Raw genomic sequence first — 21,253 nt, 5'->3', positions numbered from 1 at the left:
CAAATACAGTCAACGTCCGATTTTTCAGACTCCCTAGGGACCACGAAATCGTCCGAAAAAAAATTAATTAATGCTTTTTTTATTCCGTTCAAGCAGTCAAATTGCCACATCCACATCCGAAATAGCTTTAATGCCTCCCAGTACACTTATCAGGCATTTTGGCACACACCCAGGCTCTTAAAAATACATTCGGTACTTGCTACGAACCCCGCTTAACTACATGCCAACCACCACTTGTATTTGCATCTCGTGATGAGCGCCGCTGATACCAGCAAAGCGCAGAATAGATTACGGCTTTCTTGCATGGAGCGTTTGGAAACGATGATGTGGAACACAAAGACTGTGGCGGAAGAGTGGATGACTCGTCCGGCTTTCCCCGATGCGTGTGTGCACGTAAACAATGCGCACACATGTTGCCAAATCTCCACCGATATGCAGCATTTTCTGCCGTGTGAAGCCGATCGTTTCTAGTTGTGTGCAGCATATTGCCAATTAAGCTGATGCCGTCACTGTACCGTTGCTGTAACGTAAGCACACATTTGTCATGAAAGGGCTCGTGATGCCCACTCCATTCCTGACCGCACACGGGTGCAGCAATGGCGAGTGGGTTTCTTTCGTGAAGGCAACGCGTCTGTGCGGCACACTTAGCGATTTCACACAAAAAGACAGCATGAATGGCGGTGCGACGCGTATGGGTTCTCGCCTATTAAATGCATGCAGTACGCATGCAACTGCGCTAGGCCACATGCACTACCGAGCAGTTAAATGAAGATGCTTATCGTAAGGGTTGTCAGCGATTAAGCCGTACTGGCGCGTTTGCCACGTGCCGCCATCACGCCTTCGTGCATTTCCGCTGCTTATCCGTAAGACATCGCCGCACAGGCGCCGTGATAGCGGCCCCTTAGAATTTTTGGTCTGCTACACCCCATAACACTTCAGCATTCCGGCAAAGCTGACTTTCGGACTCTGCTACTGTCGCAAACAGATCAAATCGCGAAAGCGCTGCTTCAAACCTACGAGGTGATAGACGCGGCAGGGGTGGGGGCTTCAATTAATGCCTCTGGGACCTGCAATTTGGGCAGAAAGTCCGAAAAATCGGACGCCGAAGAGTTTCAGCGTCAGAAATTTTGGACATTCTTATACATTGGTGTCTATGGGGCTGGTGATGGTGCCGCGAAAGCATCAGAATTTTCGGGCGTGTCCAGAAAAATCAGGCCTCTGAAAAATCGGCAGCTGACTGTACCACAGCACAAGACCAAAACTCTTTGTTGTGGCCTCTAGCTCTGGGCTATGGTCTACAGTGTTCACGAAGATATCAAAGAACACATGCACATGAAGTGAATGCCAGAGTCTGTATATAATTCCAACACATTATAAATAGGGGTGTGCGATTATTCGAAATTTCGAATATTTTTCGAATAGTGTTTGCTATTCGATTCGATTCGCACTGGAATTTTACTATTCGAACTATTCGAACTTCCCAAGAACAAATACAGTCAACGTCAGATTGAAAGTGACTCCTTCAGATTTTCAATATGCTTTACCTCATTACACCCTCGTATTGCGGCAAAGCTGCCTTTCAAGCTCCGTTACGGTCGAACTTTGCCAAGAGACAGTCAACGTCCAATTAAAAGTGCTCCCTAGATTTTCAATATGCTTCACCTCATCACGCCCCGGTATTGCGGCAAAGCTGCCTTTCAAGCTCTGCTACGGTCACAAATGTACTACTAACTTGAGAAAACGCTGGTTCCAACATGGAGATGAAAGATGTGGTAGAGGTGGGAGCTCAATTAATGCTGTTTTGGACCTGACATTTGGGCAGGAAGTCCGAAAAATCGGAAGCCGAAGCTTTTGAGCATAAAAAATTTCAGATGTTCTTGTATATCGACGTCTACGAGGCAGAACTGGAACTCCGGACTTGAATAGAGCATGCCCTTGTCCGCCACATCAGTTGGGCTTCCACAGAAGTTGAAAGAGGAGGAGAAGCTGAGGAAATGGCATCTTTGCCTATCACGTGTAAAGTGTTGTCGGCAACACTTTGGTTGCACCAAATCATGTACAGAAATAGAATTCGGCCTCTACATTGCCTCATTCTTGATAAGACAACTACGAAACACCACCCCGCCAGTGCTTCATCAACCTAGCGAAAAGAAACACTTTCATGTTGCTATCTCATAAGAATATGCTTAGAAATCCTCTCTAACTTTTTTTCTGCAATTTTGCTTCGAAGTATTCGAAAAATATTCTAGAAATATTCGAGAAATATTAGAAAAATATTCGATTCGATTCGCACTCACACTTCAATATTCGAATTCGCTTCGCACCCAAAATTTTGCTATTCGCACAGCTCTAATTATAATGCATTGCAAAAACAAGCTATGACAAAGAAGATGATGACAGCAGTACGGCTCACCAGGAGTGGCAGCACTTGATCCGGTGCTCCGTGCCTCACCCTTCTCTTCCTCAAATGGGTCATGAGGCGGCAGCGTTTTGAGCAAGCCACCTCCACGAAGTAGTGCACTCTCTAGCCACGGCTGCAGTTGAGCCTCAAAGGGCTCAGGAGGTGGCCCACAGGCTTGCTGCTGCAGATGTAGACCGAGCAGGTGTGCAAGGGTGCGCTCCGAATCACACAGCGGTGATGACAGGCTGCTGGGATCCACTAATAATGGTGTTTCTTGGTCGTGCTGCACATGAGAGCCATGATCCAGAGCAAGAGTCAAATTGGTGTTTGCTAAAGATCACCTGTCCATGTGACACTAGTTACTTTGATAAGCAATAACAACGTCTCACTAGTGTTGCGATTTTCGAATTAATCACTCACACGAACAGTCGTTTCTACAGTGTCTGCATCTTGAATCTACAAGTCACTGATGTTCACTTCGTTTAGTCCGATTTTCCAAACCCTCCCTAACACTAATGCTGTCAGCATGATACTTAAAGACGCCATCAGATGAGACAGCACACGTCTTCTTCGGAAAGTGACGTCGCTCATAAACTCGAGGTGGAGCAGTATTCAAAACGAGAAGTGTGTTCTTGTATGACATACTGACTAAAATTAACTTTGTACCGAGTGAATGTAACACCTTACATCGCCGGACTGGAGAAGGCAGGTGTTTCTTCTTATGGCCTTGGCTTCGAACATAATGGGAGCATATCGCTTCGAACATAATGGGAGCGTTTATCTGCAGGCAACTGCACCACTCACTGCGTGGGACACAGCAACCCTACTGTAGTTATAAGGGCTTTTGCTAACTGTTGCCATTTTCACTACTTTTCCTCTGCATTGTGAGTTGCTTGCAAAGTGAAGAGTTTGCACGGTGCAAATGCTGCCAACCAGATACGTTGTGATACAATGTGATACACAAGTGACATGACTGTTTTTAATTAATGGGGAATTAGTGAAGGAAATGTTCAGCTTGTATTTTTAGGAGCGTTGCTTAAAGAGACACTAAAGGCAAATAAAAATTTATGCCAGAGTGGAAGGTCAATGTTTGAGGACGTCTAAAAGGTCAATATTATCAACAGCAGTGCTCTAGTAATCGAGAAATTAAGGTAAATGCAGGATACTATATGCGCCATCAGTGGGACGTTTTGAAACGAGCCCGATGACATCAAGAGTCCCGAGTACAAATTATCACTAGCATTCAAGCTACGTATGATAAAAAAAATCCACAGCATATCCACGGGGTGAATGATGATGAGTGGGGCAAAGCTCCGGAGGGAATCATCGGTAAACCGTGAATACTCCGAGTAATTCGCCCAGTATATGATCAAGTAAACACGTGAGAAACACCGTGTATATATTAAACATCAAACTTTCATTGTACTGTACGTTTACGTGGTCCCTTCATTACAACGGTCCCCCTAGCGTACGTCGCCGCACTAAATCGAACGATTGCCTTCCACCAATGACATGCGCCATATGTGAATCTTCCGTGAATTCTGCTCAGTACATCATCAACGACGTGAGATCGGGCGCGTTTATACTAAAGGGTCGATGAGAGTCATGGCGACTTGCAGCTCACTTTAATTTTACATGTACGCTGTGAATTTTTATTGTTCAATCACGCACAAAAGAAATCTCACACAGGCACTACCTTGGAGGTCAAAATCCAGTGCCTATATATATAGTGTGGTCAGTGAACAGTTGTGCAGCACGAGCAGTCGGTTTTTTCAATCAAGAAACTCGCTAGCAGACGCTGCCTGCGTCGGCCTCGCGAGGGGGGGGGGTCTAGAGCACGCATCTGCAACGCAGCGAGCGCCTCCGCGCCATCTAGGGATCTTTCTGAGAACTAGAGGTGGCTACGACAGCGCCATCTAGTGAACATTCCAATAACTAGAGGTGGCTACCTACTACTACAACTACATACATCGGGGACGACCGACCCACGCCTTAAGGAGCTTCGCCCCTAAAAGAACATTCAGAGCATTGCAAGACATAATAAAATGCTGCTTGTGCGTTTCTGTTCAATTCCCGGAAAAAAGAACTTGACATTATAGTGCAGAACGGCGAGGGCTGTGCGAAAGTTCCGTTTTCGCAGGGCTGCGCTCCGCTGACGCGGTCGGGTCTCAGTGGTAGTTTCGTTATCGCATACTACTGCGTGTGCCTTGCACGCTGCTCTAACAGAAAAATTGCGCCATATCCACGAAGTGAATGATGATTGAGGAGCTGGCTCGGCGATAATCGGGTAAACCGTGAATGCTCCGTACAATTCCTTGCTGTCATATAAAGACGTCACACGTTGTTATAGTAGCGATTGTGGTCAAGTTGTTGTCGAACCATAGGTGGTCGCAGACCTTGCAGCTGTGGCCGAACGTGTGGTCGAGGAAATCAAGGAAATGTGGTTTTGCCTGCGTTAATGTCATCACCAAGGCACTCGAAGAACAAGAGGAGGAAGGCTCCTCTTTCGCGCGACCATACGCATGCTACAGTTGGCTATGCTATATGTGGTTTTGCCTGCGTTAAAGTCATCATCAAGGCGCTCGAAGAACAAGAGGAAGAAGGCTTCTCTTTCGCGCGAGCTGCGCCTGTAGCGGTCGCCTCTGAAACTAAGGTTACGCTTACGGCGCAGGACTTTGCCCCAGCTCAAGAACCTGGCGAGCCAGCTCCTAAAAATTCAACAAAATGCTGCGTCAATGTGATGTTGTGTAATGTGCCCTTCAGAGCAGAAGGCACAGCGTCGGCTGCCAGGCAGTAAAGGCGGACAACGTTGGGCAAGGTAACTGCTACGTCAGGAGGCCCTTTCAAGCGTGTGATTTGAAGTGCGCTAACGTTGTACAGACCCCTAAAACGTGATTTTCATTCAAAATAAGCATTTCCGCGGCACGAAACAAGCATTACGAGGTTTCTGGAACCCTAATTCAACAATCAACATCGACTAAAAACATTTGTCTTTAGTGTTCCTTTAATTCCATGTTGCACGGTTGTGGGGTTTGAGGCTTGCCCGTCGCCAATGTGCGGGTTTTTCGCCTATTTCTGCCATCCTCATGTCCGATCATGCCGCTCCCCTCCTCCGCCGTCCTACGACGCTGGGCGAGCGGGGGTGACGTTAACCTCCCTCTCCCGGCATCGGACCTCGACGGTGGCGCTGCACTCGAGTTTCGCGTCTCGCAAGACGTTTCACGCAGCGGGGGGAGGAGACTCTCTCTGGACCTCGTAGGGTAAGCATGTATTTTCTTTCCCGTCCGTCGGCTCTTTTGTTTTGGGCTCGCTCGGATGGAGTTCGCTAACGGTGCCTTGCGCCAGCGGCGAGCGCTTACCTTACGTTGTCCTTTTCCGAACGCTAGGCCGAAGAGTGGTGCGGTGTCTTTGCGCGTGGTCTTACTACGCCGAAACCATACCATTCGAAGCCAACGCGAGCGGAGCTTGCCCTTGCTCGAGCGATCGGGCCCTGTGGTCGCAGATCGTGAGTACGCAGCATAGTCGCGAGGGACCGTTTCTCTCAGCGGCGTGTCGCCGTGAGCCCTTTTGCCCTCAGAGACGTGCTCGCGGCACCCTTTGTGTTGTACTTTCGCCCGTGGCATGGTTAAGCCTGTTTTTGCTTCTCCCGCCACCTTTGGGAGCAGGCGTACTGCGTTTTGTGGTGTTGCCGCAGGCAATAAAGTGTTGCGGATCTCGAGAGCAGTACTGTGTACTTGCCGCGCTGCGCTCGGCGCCTTGTTTGCGCTCGAACGTACGTGCGCAGCGGCGCGCTAGTTCACGCGAGGCGACGGCAGACGCGGCGCTGTGGCTCGCTAAATGCGAACCCACACTAGTGGCCGTACTCCTGTGAGACACGTGCACACTACAAGGTTCATACCTGTTTGTTTATGGTAACGCACTGTTTAATGACATAAACGCGACAAAACCTCTGTAGCAGACGTCCTCTGATGCAGCAGTCACACAGTACAGCTTTCTAAGTCTACAGTGTTCAGCACCTTAATGAGTTTCTAAAGTTGCATAAACTCAAATGGGGACAGTCTGACACGCTGCACTTATAGTCCCTACTTTCACTGTAACTAAAGGTTTGTTCTCTCCGAATGTGCAGCAGCACCCCTTAGTTGTTTTTAATGCCAGTGTCGCGCAAACAAAAATTCCAGCACTTATGCTTCAAAGTTGACAAAAATTTCAGCCCGGCGCTTCATTTCTTATCGTGCAAATGCTACATGCCACACAGAAATTTATTTGCTTACTTGGACCCATTTGCAGGAAAGACGACGCATACAAGTGCCGATCTCACGTTCAGCAGAACTGTTTTGACAGTATGTCCCCTTGTGCCACATACTTGAATATGAGCCAAGTTTTATAGTTGCATACTAAATTTGTCATCATGCAGATACAAAACTGATCATGGTGCATTCAATGTTGTAAATTTGTATGCGTGTTTCCGGCAACAGAAAACAGTAGCTACACAGCTAATGAATGGAAAATGGAAAACTTACATCAACGAAGTTTCCCACGAAAAAGGAGCTCAGCATTTCTCTAGCTTCTTTCGAGTGGCAGGCAGCTTCAAAAGCTTGCGTTGCATCTCGGCCTGGGGGAAACATGAATACCATTAATTCATGCATCTCTATACAAAATGAACTGGTACATTATAAACTTTGTGCTAGCAATTTCATTAAATCGCTAGAAGCAATGCTACAATGACTGAACGAGAGAGAAGAAAAATAAAAAGAAGATTAACGCCTAAAAAAAATCACCTCAACATGTTTTTCCAAGAAATATGTATGTGAATAAAGTGCTTTGTTATGTGGTCTATCTATCATATTTTAACCTGTACTGGATTTATATTTAATTTATATACGACAATTATATAAAGCAATATATTACACTTCTTTTAAATCCATAAAATGCTTGTACAGAGCAAAACATAGACACATGCTTTAGTAAAAATCCCAAAAAGGCAAAGATCTGACAATGTCACATAATTCTAGCTCAAGACAAACTGAGAAAAAATAAGATGTCTTGATTTTTACTTTATAAAAACAGAGTGCATATACAGTACACAAAAATATGTATAAGCAAGAGAAAACTACAGTTTAGGAATTTTCTTAGAAAAGGCGGTACTGTGCACTCACCCATCCTGCCCTTCTTGAGCCCAAATTTTAAATTAGTGGTAATCACAGAATAAAAACAAACACAAAAACAATTCAACAGAACTATTTTCAGAAAACATTATCCATGCTACACTAAAAAATCAAGATTTTTCCAAGAGAAATTTGGGATGAAGAGGCATAGTGTCTGGGATATCTGGGATAGAATGACCCAAATGCAAGTTTCTCACTCCTAAAGGACAGTTAAAAGTTATTTCAAGGTCAGCTATGAGTAAAGCCTTGGTGAACATGCAGCAGTTTGAGGGTCTTGAATCTATGCAAATAAGGTCACTTTCTCCAAAACGAAAGCGCACCAGTGTGGAGCGGAGCACCACACTGTGTACAGGCTGTGCACCAAGTTTTTAATAAAAGAAGTCCTTTGAAGCAACTTCCATGATTTATGACAGCCTCGGTGCACCAGTGCTATGCCTACACAGAACAACGCTTGATAACTTCAACAGCGGAACTCACCGGCATACTTGGTGAAAACGTCGGCACCACAGGGGGCAGACGGTCTGAACTCTTGTAGGTCGTACACTCTGCCTCCAATGACAATCCAGAGGCCACCATCTCGGTTATGGTTCTCCACGTCGGCTTTGCGCAGTGTGAGCACATCCTCCGTCGGGCAGTGCCGACTCTGCGGAGGTGGCGTCAGCGTGCCCCCTCCGAGACCCGGCCACGACAGGTCCTGTGTGTCCTCGAGGTGGGCTCCTGGCGCCAGCTGATTGAAGCAGTCGAGGCTCTCCAGGAGCGGCGACAGCAATGGTGCAGCATCCACAACATGCATCATCTCAGGCACTGTGCTCTCCAGGAGGACAAGGGAGACGAGCAGTTCCGGAAGCAGGACACCTGGGAGTGAAAGAGAGAGTTTTTAACTTGTCCGCAAAACTTCTTAGTGCCTGCGCATCATCGTGTTACCAGGGCTGTAAATGTGAGCAGCCGGAGTGGTATGGTATGGTATGGAAAAACTTTCATTTAGGTCCGTCGGGGCGTGAACTAGCACATAACGGGCTGCTCCCACGTTGGGACAGATAGGCCTAACCTGTCTGCCACGTCGTGGGCCCATTGGACTGCCCATAGCTGCGTCCTTAAATCCGTACTGCGTAGCGCAGCATCCCACTTTGACGATGTAACGTTTTCAACCCGTAACGCAGGGCACCGCCAGAGCATATGATCTAAGCTGGCAATGTCCGAGCAAAGCGCGCATGTGTTTGACGTCTGAATTTCTGGGTAAATTTTGTGCAAGAATGCGGGACTGGGATATGCCCCGACCTGCAGGAGTCTGAGCGTCAATGCCTGAGGCCTGTTCAGTTTACTGTGCGGTGGCTGACACTTTCGCCTCCTTAGATAAAAGTTCTTGCAAAGTTCATTGTATAACGTCGTTGGGGGATCTTCGTTGTCAACAACCTCATCGTCACGCCGCTCAGTAGCTACGTTCAGAGCTATTGTTGCAGCAACCAAGTCTATTCTACTTAGCTGCTGGTGTCAGAGGTAACGCAACAGTATAAATACCATGGCCTGTACACTACAACAATAGATCATTCTTGGTCGAAACACATTGGCACAACACAGCAAACTGTCGTCGCAAGTTGCTCTTTTTAAAGACACGTATTGAAATCCTCCACACCAGCAGCATGTCCACTGGCATATAAAAACATTCGCCCACGCTGCTTCAATATATGCTGTAATTATATGGGACCCATTCACTAAAATCAATACAAGAAAGCTGGGAAGTTCCCAAAAAAAGGCGGTAGGATTAAGCTACAATACATGTGGGCGTGTTTCAACCGTTAACTTCGTGTCTCAAATAGGCCTGCCTTCTATAATTGACAGACATCTTCCGCGTTGTTTAAAATTACTTTTTCAACTAGTAATAAACGGCCATTACAACATCGGCACGTCTAACCTAGTCACCTAGACGACAAGTTGCACTACCACATGCAAACACTCACCAAATGTAACTATTTGCTGCAGATGCTAAATGCTACAAATATTAATATTTTCCTAAAACTGCAGTGGAAAGGAGTAAGCTGCCTGTTATTACATTTGGAAATGTACCTAACTTCAGTGAAAAGCATTTTACTCTGGCTGAGATTGTATGTTTTTCATTATCACTCTTTGACTGATTTGAAAATTGCTGGAATAATGTTACTTGTCTTTTGTTATTTTTAAGCGGATGAGTGAAGAAGCTTATTTAGTGCAGTTTGACCTTCTTGTTAAAGGAGCACTGACATCAAATTTCAAAGTCGAGATGTGCCCTTCATTCGATTGCTCGGTATGCATAGGTCTCCTTGGCCAAATTTGAATGGCGTCCGTCGCGTGGAAGTAATTTTATTTCAAGGGCAAACAGCATACGAAAGCTCAACGGAATATTGATCACGCTGCGACATCGACACTAGTGCTACGTAACAAGTGCGATACATTCCGATCATACCATCCTGAGTGACGATACGCTAGTAACAATGACGTCGACGAACTGAGTGTATTTACTGTGCCGCCGACGACAGGCGACGCTCTCACCGGCTCTCACTCCCAGCCAGTGGCTGTCCTTGCTGTCCCGATCCGTGCCTGCGATTCATCGTGTCGTATCGACTGATTTGTCGTGTGATTCTCAGCGCGAGTGCGATCAATCGGAGCGACTACGCGCCAGCATGTCGGGGAACCGCTGTGTAGTACTTACCTGCTCGTCGAGGCGCGGAAAAAGCAGAAAGTGCGTGGCGTTTCATTACACGTACGGTACACGCCAGCACGACCACAAGCTATCGAAGTGGAGCAGCCTATAGATAAATATCATCGCTAACAAGTAGCACGTATGTAGCATTATTAGTGAATGTTAGTTCGTCCGTGGACTTCCTTGCACTAGCGTAATACCGGGTTACTGCAGCCGTAACCGTGAGAGGCCGGATAGGTGGGGCCATCTGGCGGTGCAAAGAAGAACCTGGTAAGCACAGAATTGTTATTGTAGAAACCTATCGTATTCTATTTCTCCGCTGGTGTGCATTCGCCTTGCCGATATTCCACAGACCCCTTTGCGTATACCGGAATGCCGTGCACGCTAAAATTCTCTGATATAGCTAATTGAGACACACCAGCGAGTATGGGCCCAAGCGTGCGTCCCCGGGCACCTCCTCGTTGCTGCTTGGAACAGCGTCCATTTTTGAATCGCTGTTTTGCAAAGGGTCGAAGCGAAAATGATTCGCGACGTCGCGTATCGCGGTGATTCTAAGTTCCAGAATGCCGCCTTCAGCACTAGTCGATACTTTTGACGGCGACGACGGCGATGCTGGTGACAAGGCATGACTGAACGTGCGCGCCTAGCAGACGAAATGTTAGCTGAGCAGCTGATCCTCACGTCACTCCTTTCTGTGGACAAGTGGTAAACTGGGGCGCGGTCTGGAATTGACCGCGAGGGAGCGCTGCCAGCGCTAAGAAATGGCGGGCTTGCCGGCCGTTTTGAATCGTGCTAGGTACCGGTGATATAAATCAATAAAACAGATAGTTGTTCGTCCCTCAGTTGCATTTTCGGTCGCGAATCGCTACTAGGGGGTAGATAACTACTCGTGGATGCAAAAATCTTGACATGCGTAAATTTGATGTCAGTGCTCCTTTAAGTGCAGAACACATTAGGGGGCCGGGCTGTCGTATGCTGTCATCGTATGCTGTGATAGCTTGGCGTGTACCATGTTGCTCAGCTCTTGTTCAAATCGCAATATTATTCCTAAGTAAAAAAAATATATCGTTAGAACGTGTGCGTGAGAGCTGGCACTTTACCAGTAAATGAGACACTAGTTTTCATGCACTACCAATTCTACTCAACACATTGTCTCAGAGAAGGCATAAAGGTTATGATGATCAGGCTGTCCTAACCAAGCATATGTAATAAAATGGATCATCATATGGTATGTATATGCTTGACAGTAGTGGCAAACATATTGAGCAGTTTTCAACATCTATGAGAAGGAATGAATGCTGCAGGATTCAGACAAACTTCAATTACTCACGTCTCAAACAGTACAACTTAACTTTATGACCACACACACAGGCCACCAACACATCTTGTGAAATGAAGCATGTAAAGTTATGCAATTTCCACTGATATGTCTCAGAACTCTTGCAATGCTAGTTTCTTGTAAAGTTTTAGAGCTCAGGCAATCAGTATTTGATAGTGAGCAATAGCAGCAATACAAGAAGCTGTACAAGTTAAATGCAACAACACATATACTGCATGCAAAGGGTAGTAAAATACACAAGCTTTTGAACCTGTAAGTTCTTGCTCAAGGATGGACGCAGCAAGTGCAAAGTGATGTGGTGAAAGTGAGCCGAGGACCGAAGCAACCGAGAGGATGTCTTCAACATGGCAGGCCACGAGGCTCACATACTTCCAAAGAAGTGATGCAGCCCCACAGGCTTCGGTATCTGAAATGGGAACCATGAGGCATGGTATGTTGCTGCAAATGATGTTTTGCAAACAGTATGTAACGAAATCACCACTGTGACACATCTGACAGTCGTCATATGTATGTTTCTGCCTTTTAATACACTATGTAAAGCACGGTCAACAACAGCCACATTCATGTACTATATTATATCTTGGTAAGCTTACATCCACATAACACTATGTTATGGTACTTGTTGGGAACCTGTGACACGATATCGGAAGCACTTTGATGTTCCTTAATTAAAAAAAGGGCACTCTTCCTCATGGGCAGTGAATGCCACCTTGGGCTATTGGTGTGTACCTTTACATTTCCTTCAACACTACCTTCTTCCCATACGAGGGAATTACTTATGCTGATAAAATGCTAAAGGTGTACATTTATTTTAATGGAACTAAATCAGAATAGGGCCGAAGTCCTGCAGAGGAAAAGAATGAAAACAGAGAGCAATGCATTGTACTGTCTTTCTCTCCGGTTCTTTGTCCGAGTACTGCGTGAATATGAGAGCTCACTGACTAAACCAACAAGATGCACCTCGGTACATTATTATTCGTCACAACACCATTTGGCCAGTACTGTCCACAACAATGATCAGTTCTCGCATAATCTGCATTATATATAATTAGCAAGGAGTGAAACTTGGAGCTAGAAGGCGAGCAAACCTACATGTGTATTATGTGATGTGTATTATGCATAGCTAATCATCAATATAAATGACACATGATGCAATGACTACAGCGTGCAGGACATCCCTAAGTAGTTATATACTTGACTTGGCTACAACACACGAGGAAGTATAAAACTGAACCTCAACGTGTGGTTATAGTATATAAAGCATCTTAACAACGTACACGTATCACGTTATATTGCTATAAGTACAGAGGAATCTCATAGATATGTTTTTCACGGGAACTGGAAAATAAAACGTATTATGCGAAAATCGTACAGTAAAAGCTTGTTAATTTGAACTCAAAGGGGACTGTAAATTTGTTCGAATTAAGCGGAGTTCGAATTAGCGGGTGGGCGCTAGAATGAACAAACATCACACCACATTGTGCGGACAGAACCCAAAGAAGCCACCTTTGGGCTCGTTATCGCAAACTAGGTGCTACTACATGTTTGTGGCAGGTGATTTCTTAAATTAAGTTCATGGAGCTCTAACAGCGAACAGAATTTAATTGATCAGTCAGTGATACGCCAAAAACGAGCACCGACATCCATTCAAATGAGCAGTGAGCCTTAATGTGAAATATATGACACTATTTATGCTCCAAAACACGCTTATTTACATGGCAGCGTTAACGCAATCAAAATTAAAAGTAATCATTAATTTGCATTTGCTAGCGTCTCTCCTGTCGCGACTCCGTGAGCATCGTTTGCAGCTTGCCCAAGAGCTCCAGTGAAGCATTCGAATTCTCATCTGCTGAGAAACGCTGCTGTTTCGTGGTATTGCATCTCTAGTAAATTTGGTTTGGTTTTATTTTGCAACATATTGTGATCACTTTGGGCTGACTTCTGCGAGGAGCAATGCAAACCAGGGGCGCCCAGTTCGAATTAACCGAGTTTGAATGAATGAGCTTTTACTGTATTAACCAAAGAGGTTGGTCGGGAGTAACGTTGGTCGGGAGCAAAAAGAAAAATGTATTAGGCTGAAAAATGTATTATGCAGAATCGTATCAACGAGATTCCACTGCAAATGTTAGGCTTCACAATTGATAACAACGAGAATATATAGACGACGTTCTAGCAACCCTTGCCTGATTGGAAGCACGCTACATAGAACAAATCGGACGCCCTCCTTGCAATGTGAAGCCTGGCGATAATGGGTGATATAGGAAGAGTGGCATTATAACAAAGCCGACAGTAAGCTTACATGGCATTCACTTATGTCATAGAGGATAAATTGTCAGGACTGGAGCAAAAATCCACTTTCCATTTGCTCGACAGGCGCTCCGGCACCGTTTGTGTTTTTTGAGAAAGCTTTCTTAAATCATACCAGTCACTGCACTCTTCACAGAGTGCACGTATTTGCTCTCAGTTTCTATGATACAGGCAATTTAGGCCAAATACTACACATCGACAGCACATACCAGGACTTGCAGATGAGCCAGCCTGTTCTTCGCGAGGGTACAATTGGCAGAGCAGCAGCCTCTGGAACCTCAGCAGAAGGTCCAGTGACGGGGACCGCTCTTTTTGGTCAAGATTCAGTTTCAGCGAGCACCCAGCTGTTTGAAGGCCAGTGCTTGCATTTTCGGGGAAAAAGCTCTGCAGCTTTGCCATGGCCTGTACAGCAGTATTCCTGTTTCACGAGCACCAAAAATGGGGGAAGATACCGCGCTTATTAGAGTAAAGAATGCAAATGGAAAGATTCCAAGATTCATATTTACCTCCTACAAAACAATTAGCTTCATTACTTCTGAATAAACAGAAAGGAAGCACATCGTATCACCTTTAGAGTACAGACAAAATATACATTTTACTCGACAGGTGCATTACATTGTGATGAAAAAGGTATTTCAAGTAATGGAAGCAATGTATGGTTGCACACTGTCCATAGTTTAGCACTTGAACCCTCAAAGCTCTAGTCATACAGGCATTATAAAGGTTACAGGGAGTGAGAAATCTAGTAGACATTGAATAAATGAAACTCACTTTAATGAAAAGACTAGAGCTGTGTGAATAGCAAAATTTTGGGTGCGATGCGAATTCGAATATTGAAGTGTGAGTGCGAATCGAATCGAATATCTTTCGAATATTTCTCGATTATTTCTAGAATATTTTTCGAATACTTCGAAGCGAAATTGCAGAAAAAAAGTTAGAGAGGATTCCTAAGCATATTCTTATAAGATAGCAACATGAAAGTGTTTCTTTTCGTTAAGTTGATGAAGCACTGGCGGGGTGGTGTTTCATAGTTGTCTTATCAAGAATGAGGCAATGTAGAGGCCGAATTCCATTTATGTACATGAGTTGGTGCAACCAAAGTGTTGCCGACAACACTTTACACGTGATAGGCAAAGGTGCCATTTCCTCAGCCTCTCCTCCTCTTTCAACTTCTGTGGAAGCCCAACTGATGTGGCAGACAAGGGTGCGCTCCCTTCAAGTCTGGAGTTCCAAATCTGCCTCATAGATGTTGATATATAAGAACATCTGAAATTTTGGATGCTAAAAAGCTTCGGCGTCCGATTTTTCGGACTTCCTGCCCAAATTTCAGGCCAAAAACAGCATTAATTGAGCCTCCAACTCTGCCACATCTTTCATCTCCATGTTGGAACCAGCGTTTTCTTGAGTTAATACGTTTGTGACTGTAGCGGAGCTTGAAAGGCAGCTTTGCCGCAATACCAGGGTGTGATGAGGTGAAGCATATTGAAAATCTAGGGATCACTTTCGATCAGACGCTGACTGTCTCTTGGCAAAGTTTGACCGTAACGGAGCTTGAAAGGCAGCTTTTCCGCAATACGAGAGTGTAATGAAGTGAAGCATATTGAAAATTTGAAGGGGCACTTTATATCGGACGTTGACTGTATTTGTTTTTGGGAAGTTCGAATAGTTCGAATAGTAAAATTCCAGTGTGAATCGAATCGAATAGCAAACACTATTAAAAAAATATTCGAAATTTTGAATATTCGCACACCCCTAGAAAAGACCAAATAAATGAATGATGATGCAGTTAACTCCCGTTAAATGAAACGCCGATAATAGTTTAGGGGTCAACAAATTAAGGAAGGGTTCGAATTAGGTGAGTAAATATAGTATGTAATGTAGCATAGTACTATGAAACTCCCCCCCCCCCCCCCACTAAAATGTTTTCATAAACATTCTTTTATGTGATGATCATCTATATATCAGTGCATGGTATCTCACCTCAGCAACTGTTTGACAAGGTGTAGCAGTGGAATCGCAGCTGATGCATCTTCTGACACCACTTGGCTCCTCTTTGTCTCCGATTCCAAAACTGCCTGATCCGACATGAGCTGCTCTCCGCTGCTGGTCATCTCCTTGGAAAGTTGCCTGTCCGACATGGTCTCCTTCTCCTAAAAGCCAATGTGCCAGGTTTACAGTTGTATCACACTTCTATTTGTATCACACATAATCACCAAAGCTCGTCTACAGCCACCTGTTTCTACAACGAAGACAAAGTTTTGCTGCAGCTAGTTTTTCTTCGGCACAGATCCTGAGTAGGATACCAGACCCAATGCATCATCAATAACTTTAAGGAAGAAAGACATGCTCTTGACTACTGGAACTATAAATTATATTAACACACTGCAGCGCCAAAAACCCAACGGACCAAAGCACTCAAACAAACCAACAGCAGGAATTTATAAGACACACAGTAATGCAGATTATTTACCCTGCCATCTCATGAGTTATAGTGAAGCCTCAACTGAAACAAATGCAATTACGCACAAATTTTGTATTTAGAACACACTGGTCACACTGGAGCAAATGTCAGGCATTCTGAACATGGAGCACATACTACAACACTACAAAACATGCAAACTTTCTTTCAATCTTGCTTTCGCTTACTCACAGCTCATGGCTGCTGGAGAAAAAATTGTCGCTAGCATCAATGACTGCCCTATCCAAGGGAGGGAGTTGCTTCTTGACGCTAGTTGACCCTACACCTGGCAATGGGAGGGTACACTTCCCACTTGCTATATGTATGTAACCAAGCGATTGAAAAGTTTCCACCGCAGGACTATGTCGCAATTTTATAGAAGCTTCGCAAATTTTCTAAAAATGTGTTGGTACCCTTTACAGTCACAAAAATTTATGTATGCAGTGTTTTTTATTCTCTCTCTCTCTCTCTTTGGTACGCCTGATGAGTTGTAGGAAGAAAGCTTTTCACTAAAGGACTTCCCCAAGTGTTACTTAAAAAAGTCTGAAATTTTCACAGGAAACACTAGTGGCAATGTCTTATAAAAAACTGCATGGTACACTCTGGTGAAACAAAAATTGTTTCACAGCATGTCGCTCACACTGAGTTCATCTCAGCTATAGGCTCAGCATGCCCTGTGCCCTAAGAGAAAAAGTCCCCCATGTCAACAAAAGCTAAAAAAAAAAAAAACTACTTTCAACACTGTTATGCTGAGACTTATAATTTGCTTTTATACACCACTACGCACAGCTTCAGAAGAAGAATCTACTATCCACTGACAGTCATTCAGAATACTGACTGAACGATTTACAAGTAAGAGTGTGGATAATGTAGAGGTCTAGTTCTCTGTATATACTGACCATTGCATCTTCAATGTCCTGAATTTCAACTTTTATTGCTGTTTGTAGCGATGACTCTAGGCCACCGTCTGCCATTAAGCTTCCTACGAGCAGGTCCGTCATGAACCGTTTACCAGGGGTTGAGCCTGCTTCAGCACTTTGAGAACCTGGAAAAAGAACAAAAGAATAACATTAGCACAGCCTAGTCAGGCATCAGGGTTCTTTATAAACCGTAAGCATGAAACGCTACATTTTGTCTGCTTATTTACAGTACCTGCTGGGCACAGTACAAATGATTAGTCCACTGTCACAGTAAGGGCTTACATGGCTTCACACGTGCAAAGCATAGTGAAAATGCAGCTGCCCTGTCATGCAAGTATATCTAGGCTCTCGGGGCAGTGTTGCACATTCCTGCTATACAACATTTCAGAACAGCGTCACGAGCTGTCCAAGCAAGTCCGAAACAGCTGACCTTTATCGTAGCACCTTCCTTCCTTATACATTTCCAAGCTTTTGCCTTAGATATCTAATCAAACACGAAAAGTGACTGTTAGCGTTTGCGGCACCAACACGAGTGATGCGAAAAATTGTCATCATGTGATGACATTATCCCATGATGTCACAGATCGCCAAAATTTGTGACGTCATCATGGCGTCTTCGTGATGTCACTATGTCACACCACGTGACGTCACATAATGACGTCATCACATGACATCGTCACTCAGTCAAAAGTGGGCAGATCACGGAGGCACTACAAAACAATGTGATGTGCAGAAGGCAACGAATTCCTCCAATCCTGGAGGCAGTGCAAAACCACGTTGGGTGCAGAAAGCTTTCAGGCGGGGTCAATACACTCGACTGAGAAGAAAAAGAAAGAGATGGCTTTTGTCTTCTAATCGTCGTGGAGAAATGCATAAGGGACCCTGTGACTTTTGTTTTTTAAGTGTTTTGACGAACCGATAGTTATCTTCCAGTTAACCTCCCTGCCTTCCACTTATATTTTATCTTTCTAGGGGTTCCCCGGTACAGTATACGGTGATAAACGACATCAATGATGGCGACCCACCGGTACTGCTGAGGAGCAGCAGGGAGAGTGCACGTGCCCGTTCGTCAGCCGTGGGAAGAAGGAAACTCCATCCAGCCTGCAGGGCCTGTTGAGCTGCCCGCTGCACAGTGGGCAGGATGTTGGCTCCACTGGCCAGTGCCACCACCCGCTGCTTGAGCGAGGACAGCAGGCGGGACTCCGGTACGAGGCCCAGGCGGTCAGCACTCACACCGTTTATGAGAGCCGCTTGAATCTGGATCACAAAACACAATGCATGAGTGCTGGGGCTTGTCACCACAGCTGTCTCACATCAAGCTTCTGGACATTGTTAAGGAGTGGCTGGTGCCTGTTAAAAAAAGATGCATGGACTAAAGACCTAGGAGCATCCTGTAGGGGATAATGCCTCTTCATTAATTTGCTTTGTAATAGAGCAGCAAAGAGTGAAGGCGCACATGGAAGGATACATCTGACAACACACAGCTATGTGTGTAGTGCTCTGTGTTGTGAGATGTGTCCTTCCCTGTGTGTTCTCATTCTTTGCTGCACTATTACAAAGTAAAAATGACATACCAGCAAGCCCACATTGCTACCCTTACTGATTTCATTATTTTGGCTGTGCAAGAAGAAAAATGCTAACCTGGCAAAATAAAAGTCATGTCTTGCTATCAGCAGTGGTCTGCATGAATGCCTTTACTTCATCTTGAAATACTGATATTTTTGCCTGTCGACAAGTAAAAGCTCGTTAAGGCTTGACCTGCAGCTATTCTTAGACTATGTAACAGGACATGTTGTGATGTTGTATACGCGACACCTAGCTAAAATACAAAAAAGAAAATATAAATAATAATTAAAGAAACAAGTCACCACTGCAACACATGTTATGTAAACAGAATGTCAAGCATTACAAAATGTTCACGCTATATATCCTCCCAATGTGAACTCAGATGCATCGTACCTGAAGCCTGAGAAGGTTCAAAGCAGCAGTGGCAATGCATTCCTTTTCTTGTGGAGGTGGCGGCCAGGCCACATCAGTTCCCTCACACGCCCAGGTCAGAAGTTCATCAATGTGTTCTACTGTCGAAGGGCACACGTCCACCACAAAAGGCTCCCTCAGCCTAAGGGAACCCTGGTCTACAGAGGTCCACACATACATCTGTTCAGATGAATACAGAGAAGAGAAACAAGGTAAAAACAGGGCGCCTATTAACACTTATGTGTTAACCATAAAGGTGAAGTCCCTACAATGAACACTTGCTTCTGGTCACGTACCTACCTTATAAAAAATGCCAGCATTACCGATTGTGTGTGCATTAACATTACAATAACACATTATCGGTACAGTCAAACCTGAATACATCGAACCCACATATAACGAATTATTGTTTATACTGAACAATTGTAAAATCCCCTAGAAAATATTTTCCACGTATAAAATATTTTATATATCAAATTACCTATAGTATATAGAACTCTTTTGTGATCCTCAAATTCAATATACTATCTGGGTTCTACTGTATTAATATTCTACTGCTGCATGTCCTCAATGACACACTACAGTAAAAGCTTGTTAATTCGACACTCGTTAATTAGGAAAATAGGATAATTCGGATACGTTCTCTGGTCTCGGCCAGCGTATGCAGTGTTTAATGGCATTAAACTCTTGTTAATTCGGTCGTATTTGGCTGCAACCCGGTTAATTCGGACGATCCTCGGAGCGCGTCGAGTGCAAAGCGCCGCAAATGTGCCACGCAAAGGAACAGAAACGGCGTTCGCGAACAGCCGAAATGGCCGCGGGCTTTTAGTAAGATGGTGTCGCCATCCGCAATCACATTGTTGGTATGTAATAAGGTACAGGTTTAGAGCAAACTTCGGATTAAGGCACAGAAGTCTTCATAAAGTGGCTGACTGGGCTAGTTGGTTGTGCATACTTAAGGTTAACAGTGCGAAAAGAACACACGGCGGACAGGAAAAAGATGGGACAATCGCCGACTTCCAACTGAATTTTTATTGACAAGAATGCTCTTACATATACTCGGGTGAACAGAAAACAAGCGGTAACAGAAGGTGAAAACATAAGCAAAGATATGAAACAACTATACATCAACTATCACTGAGCCTGCTACGCCGACTCGCGCATCCCAAAAAACAGAGCTCCCTGTCTGACAATACAACTGATGGCTTGCTTACGCACGTGCCCCTTTCACGCGCCATCTGAGCTGCCTCACAGATTATACGCTCATGCTCCTCTTTAATCTTATCCAGAACTGTGGTCCTTTCAAACTGTGGAGTGCACCCACACGTGCTCACGTGGAGTGCCAGGAAGCCATCTTTGCCATTACGATAAAGATTACGATCTTGTCAATAAAAATTCAGTTAGAAGTCAGCGCTTGTCCCGTCTTTTTTTGAGCCACGCTAACATTGTGAACAAAGTCACAAATGATGAAAATTGCGGATCTTGCACTGCTCTTATGCAAAATAATCACTGGATTTACATATTCCTCAAGAAAATGAAAGTGTATTGATGTGATACACATTTATTTATTGTTTGCTTGATACTTTCGATAATTCGGCATTCGGTTAATTCGGACAGATTTTCTGGTCCCGTGACATCCGAATTAACAAGCATTTACTGTAGTATGCAGTGCTCGTGGGTGGGCAGATACAAAACACACTCTAGAAGATTGGACATGTTTCTGTCTGATGCAACTGTGATCCAAGGCAGTTCAGTCTGCATATGAGGAAACTGCTTTTTTCAGACAAATGTGACAGCACCTATTTATGAATGCATGCGTCATCTTGTGTGTTTTGCAGTTGCCAAGCACTGACTTGTTTTAGTTACTGTAATACTTACGACAATGACAATGTGATAAACCTACACATTCAAAATAGTAACAGCATCTGTGCAACTGTTTTCCACAAAGAGCACCCAGAATTGCTAACATGGCAGAATAATTGTTCCTAATGTAAACTTACTAGATTCTA

The 21,253-nt window shown here is 44.6% G+C and overlaps 1 protein-coding gene across 1 annotated transcript in view; it reads right to left on the bottom strand.

Moving 5' to 3' along the window:
- The window catches only part of LOC119383035 (E3 ubiquitin-protein ligase HERC2), a 111,389-nt gene that overhangs the window by 66,466 nt on the left and 23,670 nt on the right, over nucleotides 1–21,253 (bottom strand). The window contains exons 16-24 of the mRNA XM_049412394.1: nucleotides 19,227–19,424; nucleotides 18,293–18,524; nucleotides 17,247–17,392; nucleotides 15,870–16,039; nucleotides 14,099–14,307; nucleotides 11,833–11,988; nucleotides 8,044–8,421; nucleotides 6,922–7,013; nucleotides 2,414–2,684 (exon numbers count right to left, since the gene is read on the bottom strand). Coding sequence (XP_049268351.1) covers nucleotides 2,414–2,684; nucleotides 6,922–7,013; nucleotides 8,044–8,421; nucleotides 11,833–11,988; nucleotides 14,099–14,307; nucleotides 15,870–16,039; nucleotides 17,247–17,392; nucleotides 18,293–18,524; nucleotides 19,227–19,424 — 1,852 coding nt within the window. The remainder of the gene's footprint in view (nucleotides 1–2,413; nucleotides 2,685–6,921; nucleotides 7,014–8,043; nucleotides 8,422–11,832; nucleotides 11,989–14,098; nucleotides 14,308–15,869; nucleotides 16,040–17,246; nucleotides 17,393–18,292; nucleotides 18,525–19,226; nucleotides 19,425–21,253) is intronic.

This window comes from Rhipicephalus sanguineus, chromosome 2, assembly GCF_013339695.2.
Source record: "Rhipicephalus sanguineus isolate Rsan-2018 chromosome 2, BIME_Rsan_1.4, whole genome shotgun sequence".
NCBI lineage: Eukaryota > Metazoa > Arthropoda > Arachnida > Ixodida > Ixodidae > Rhipicephalus > Rhipicephalus sanguineus.
This window is presented reverse-complemented; position numbering and strand designations above follow the sequence as displayed.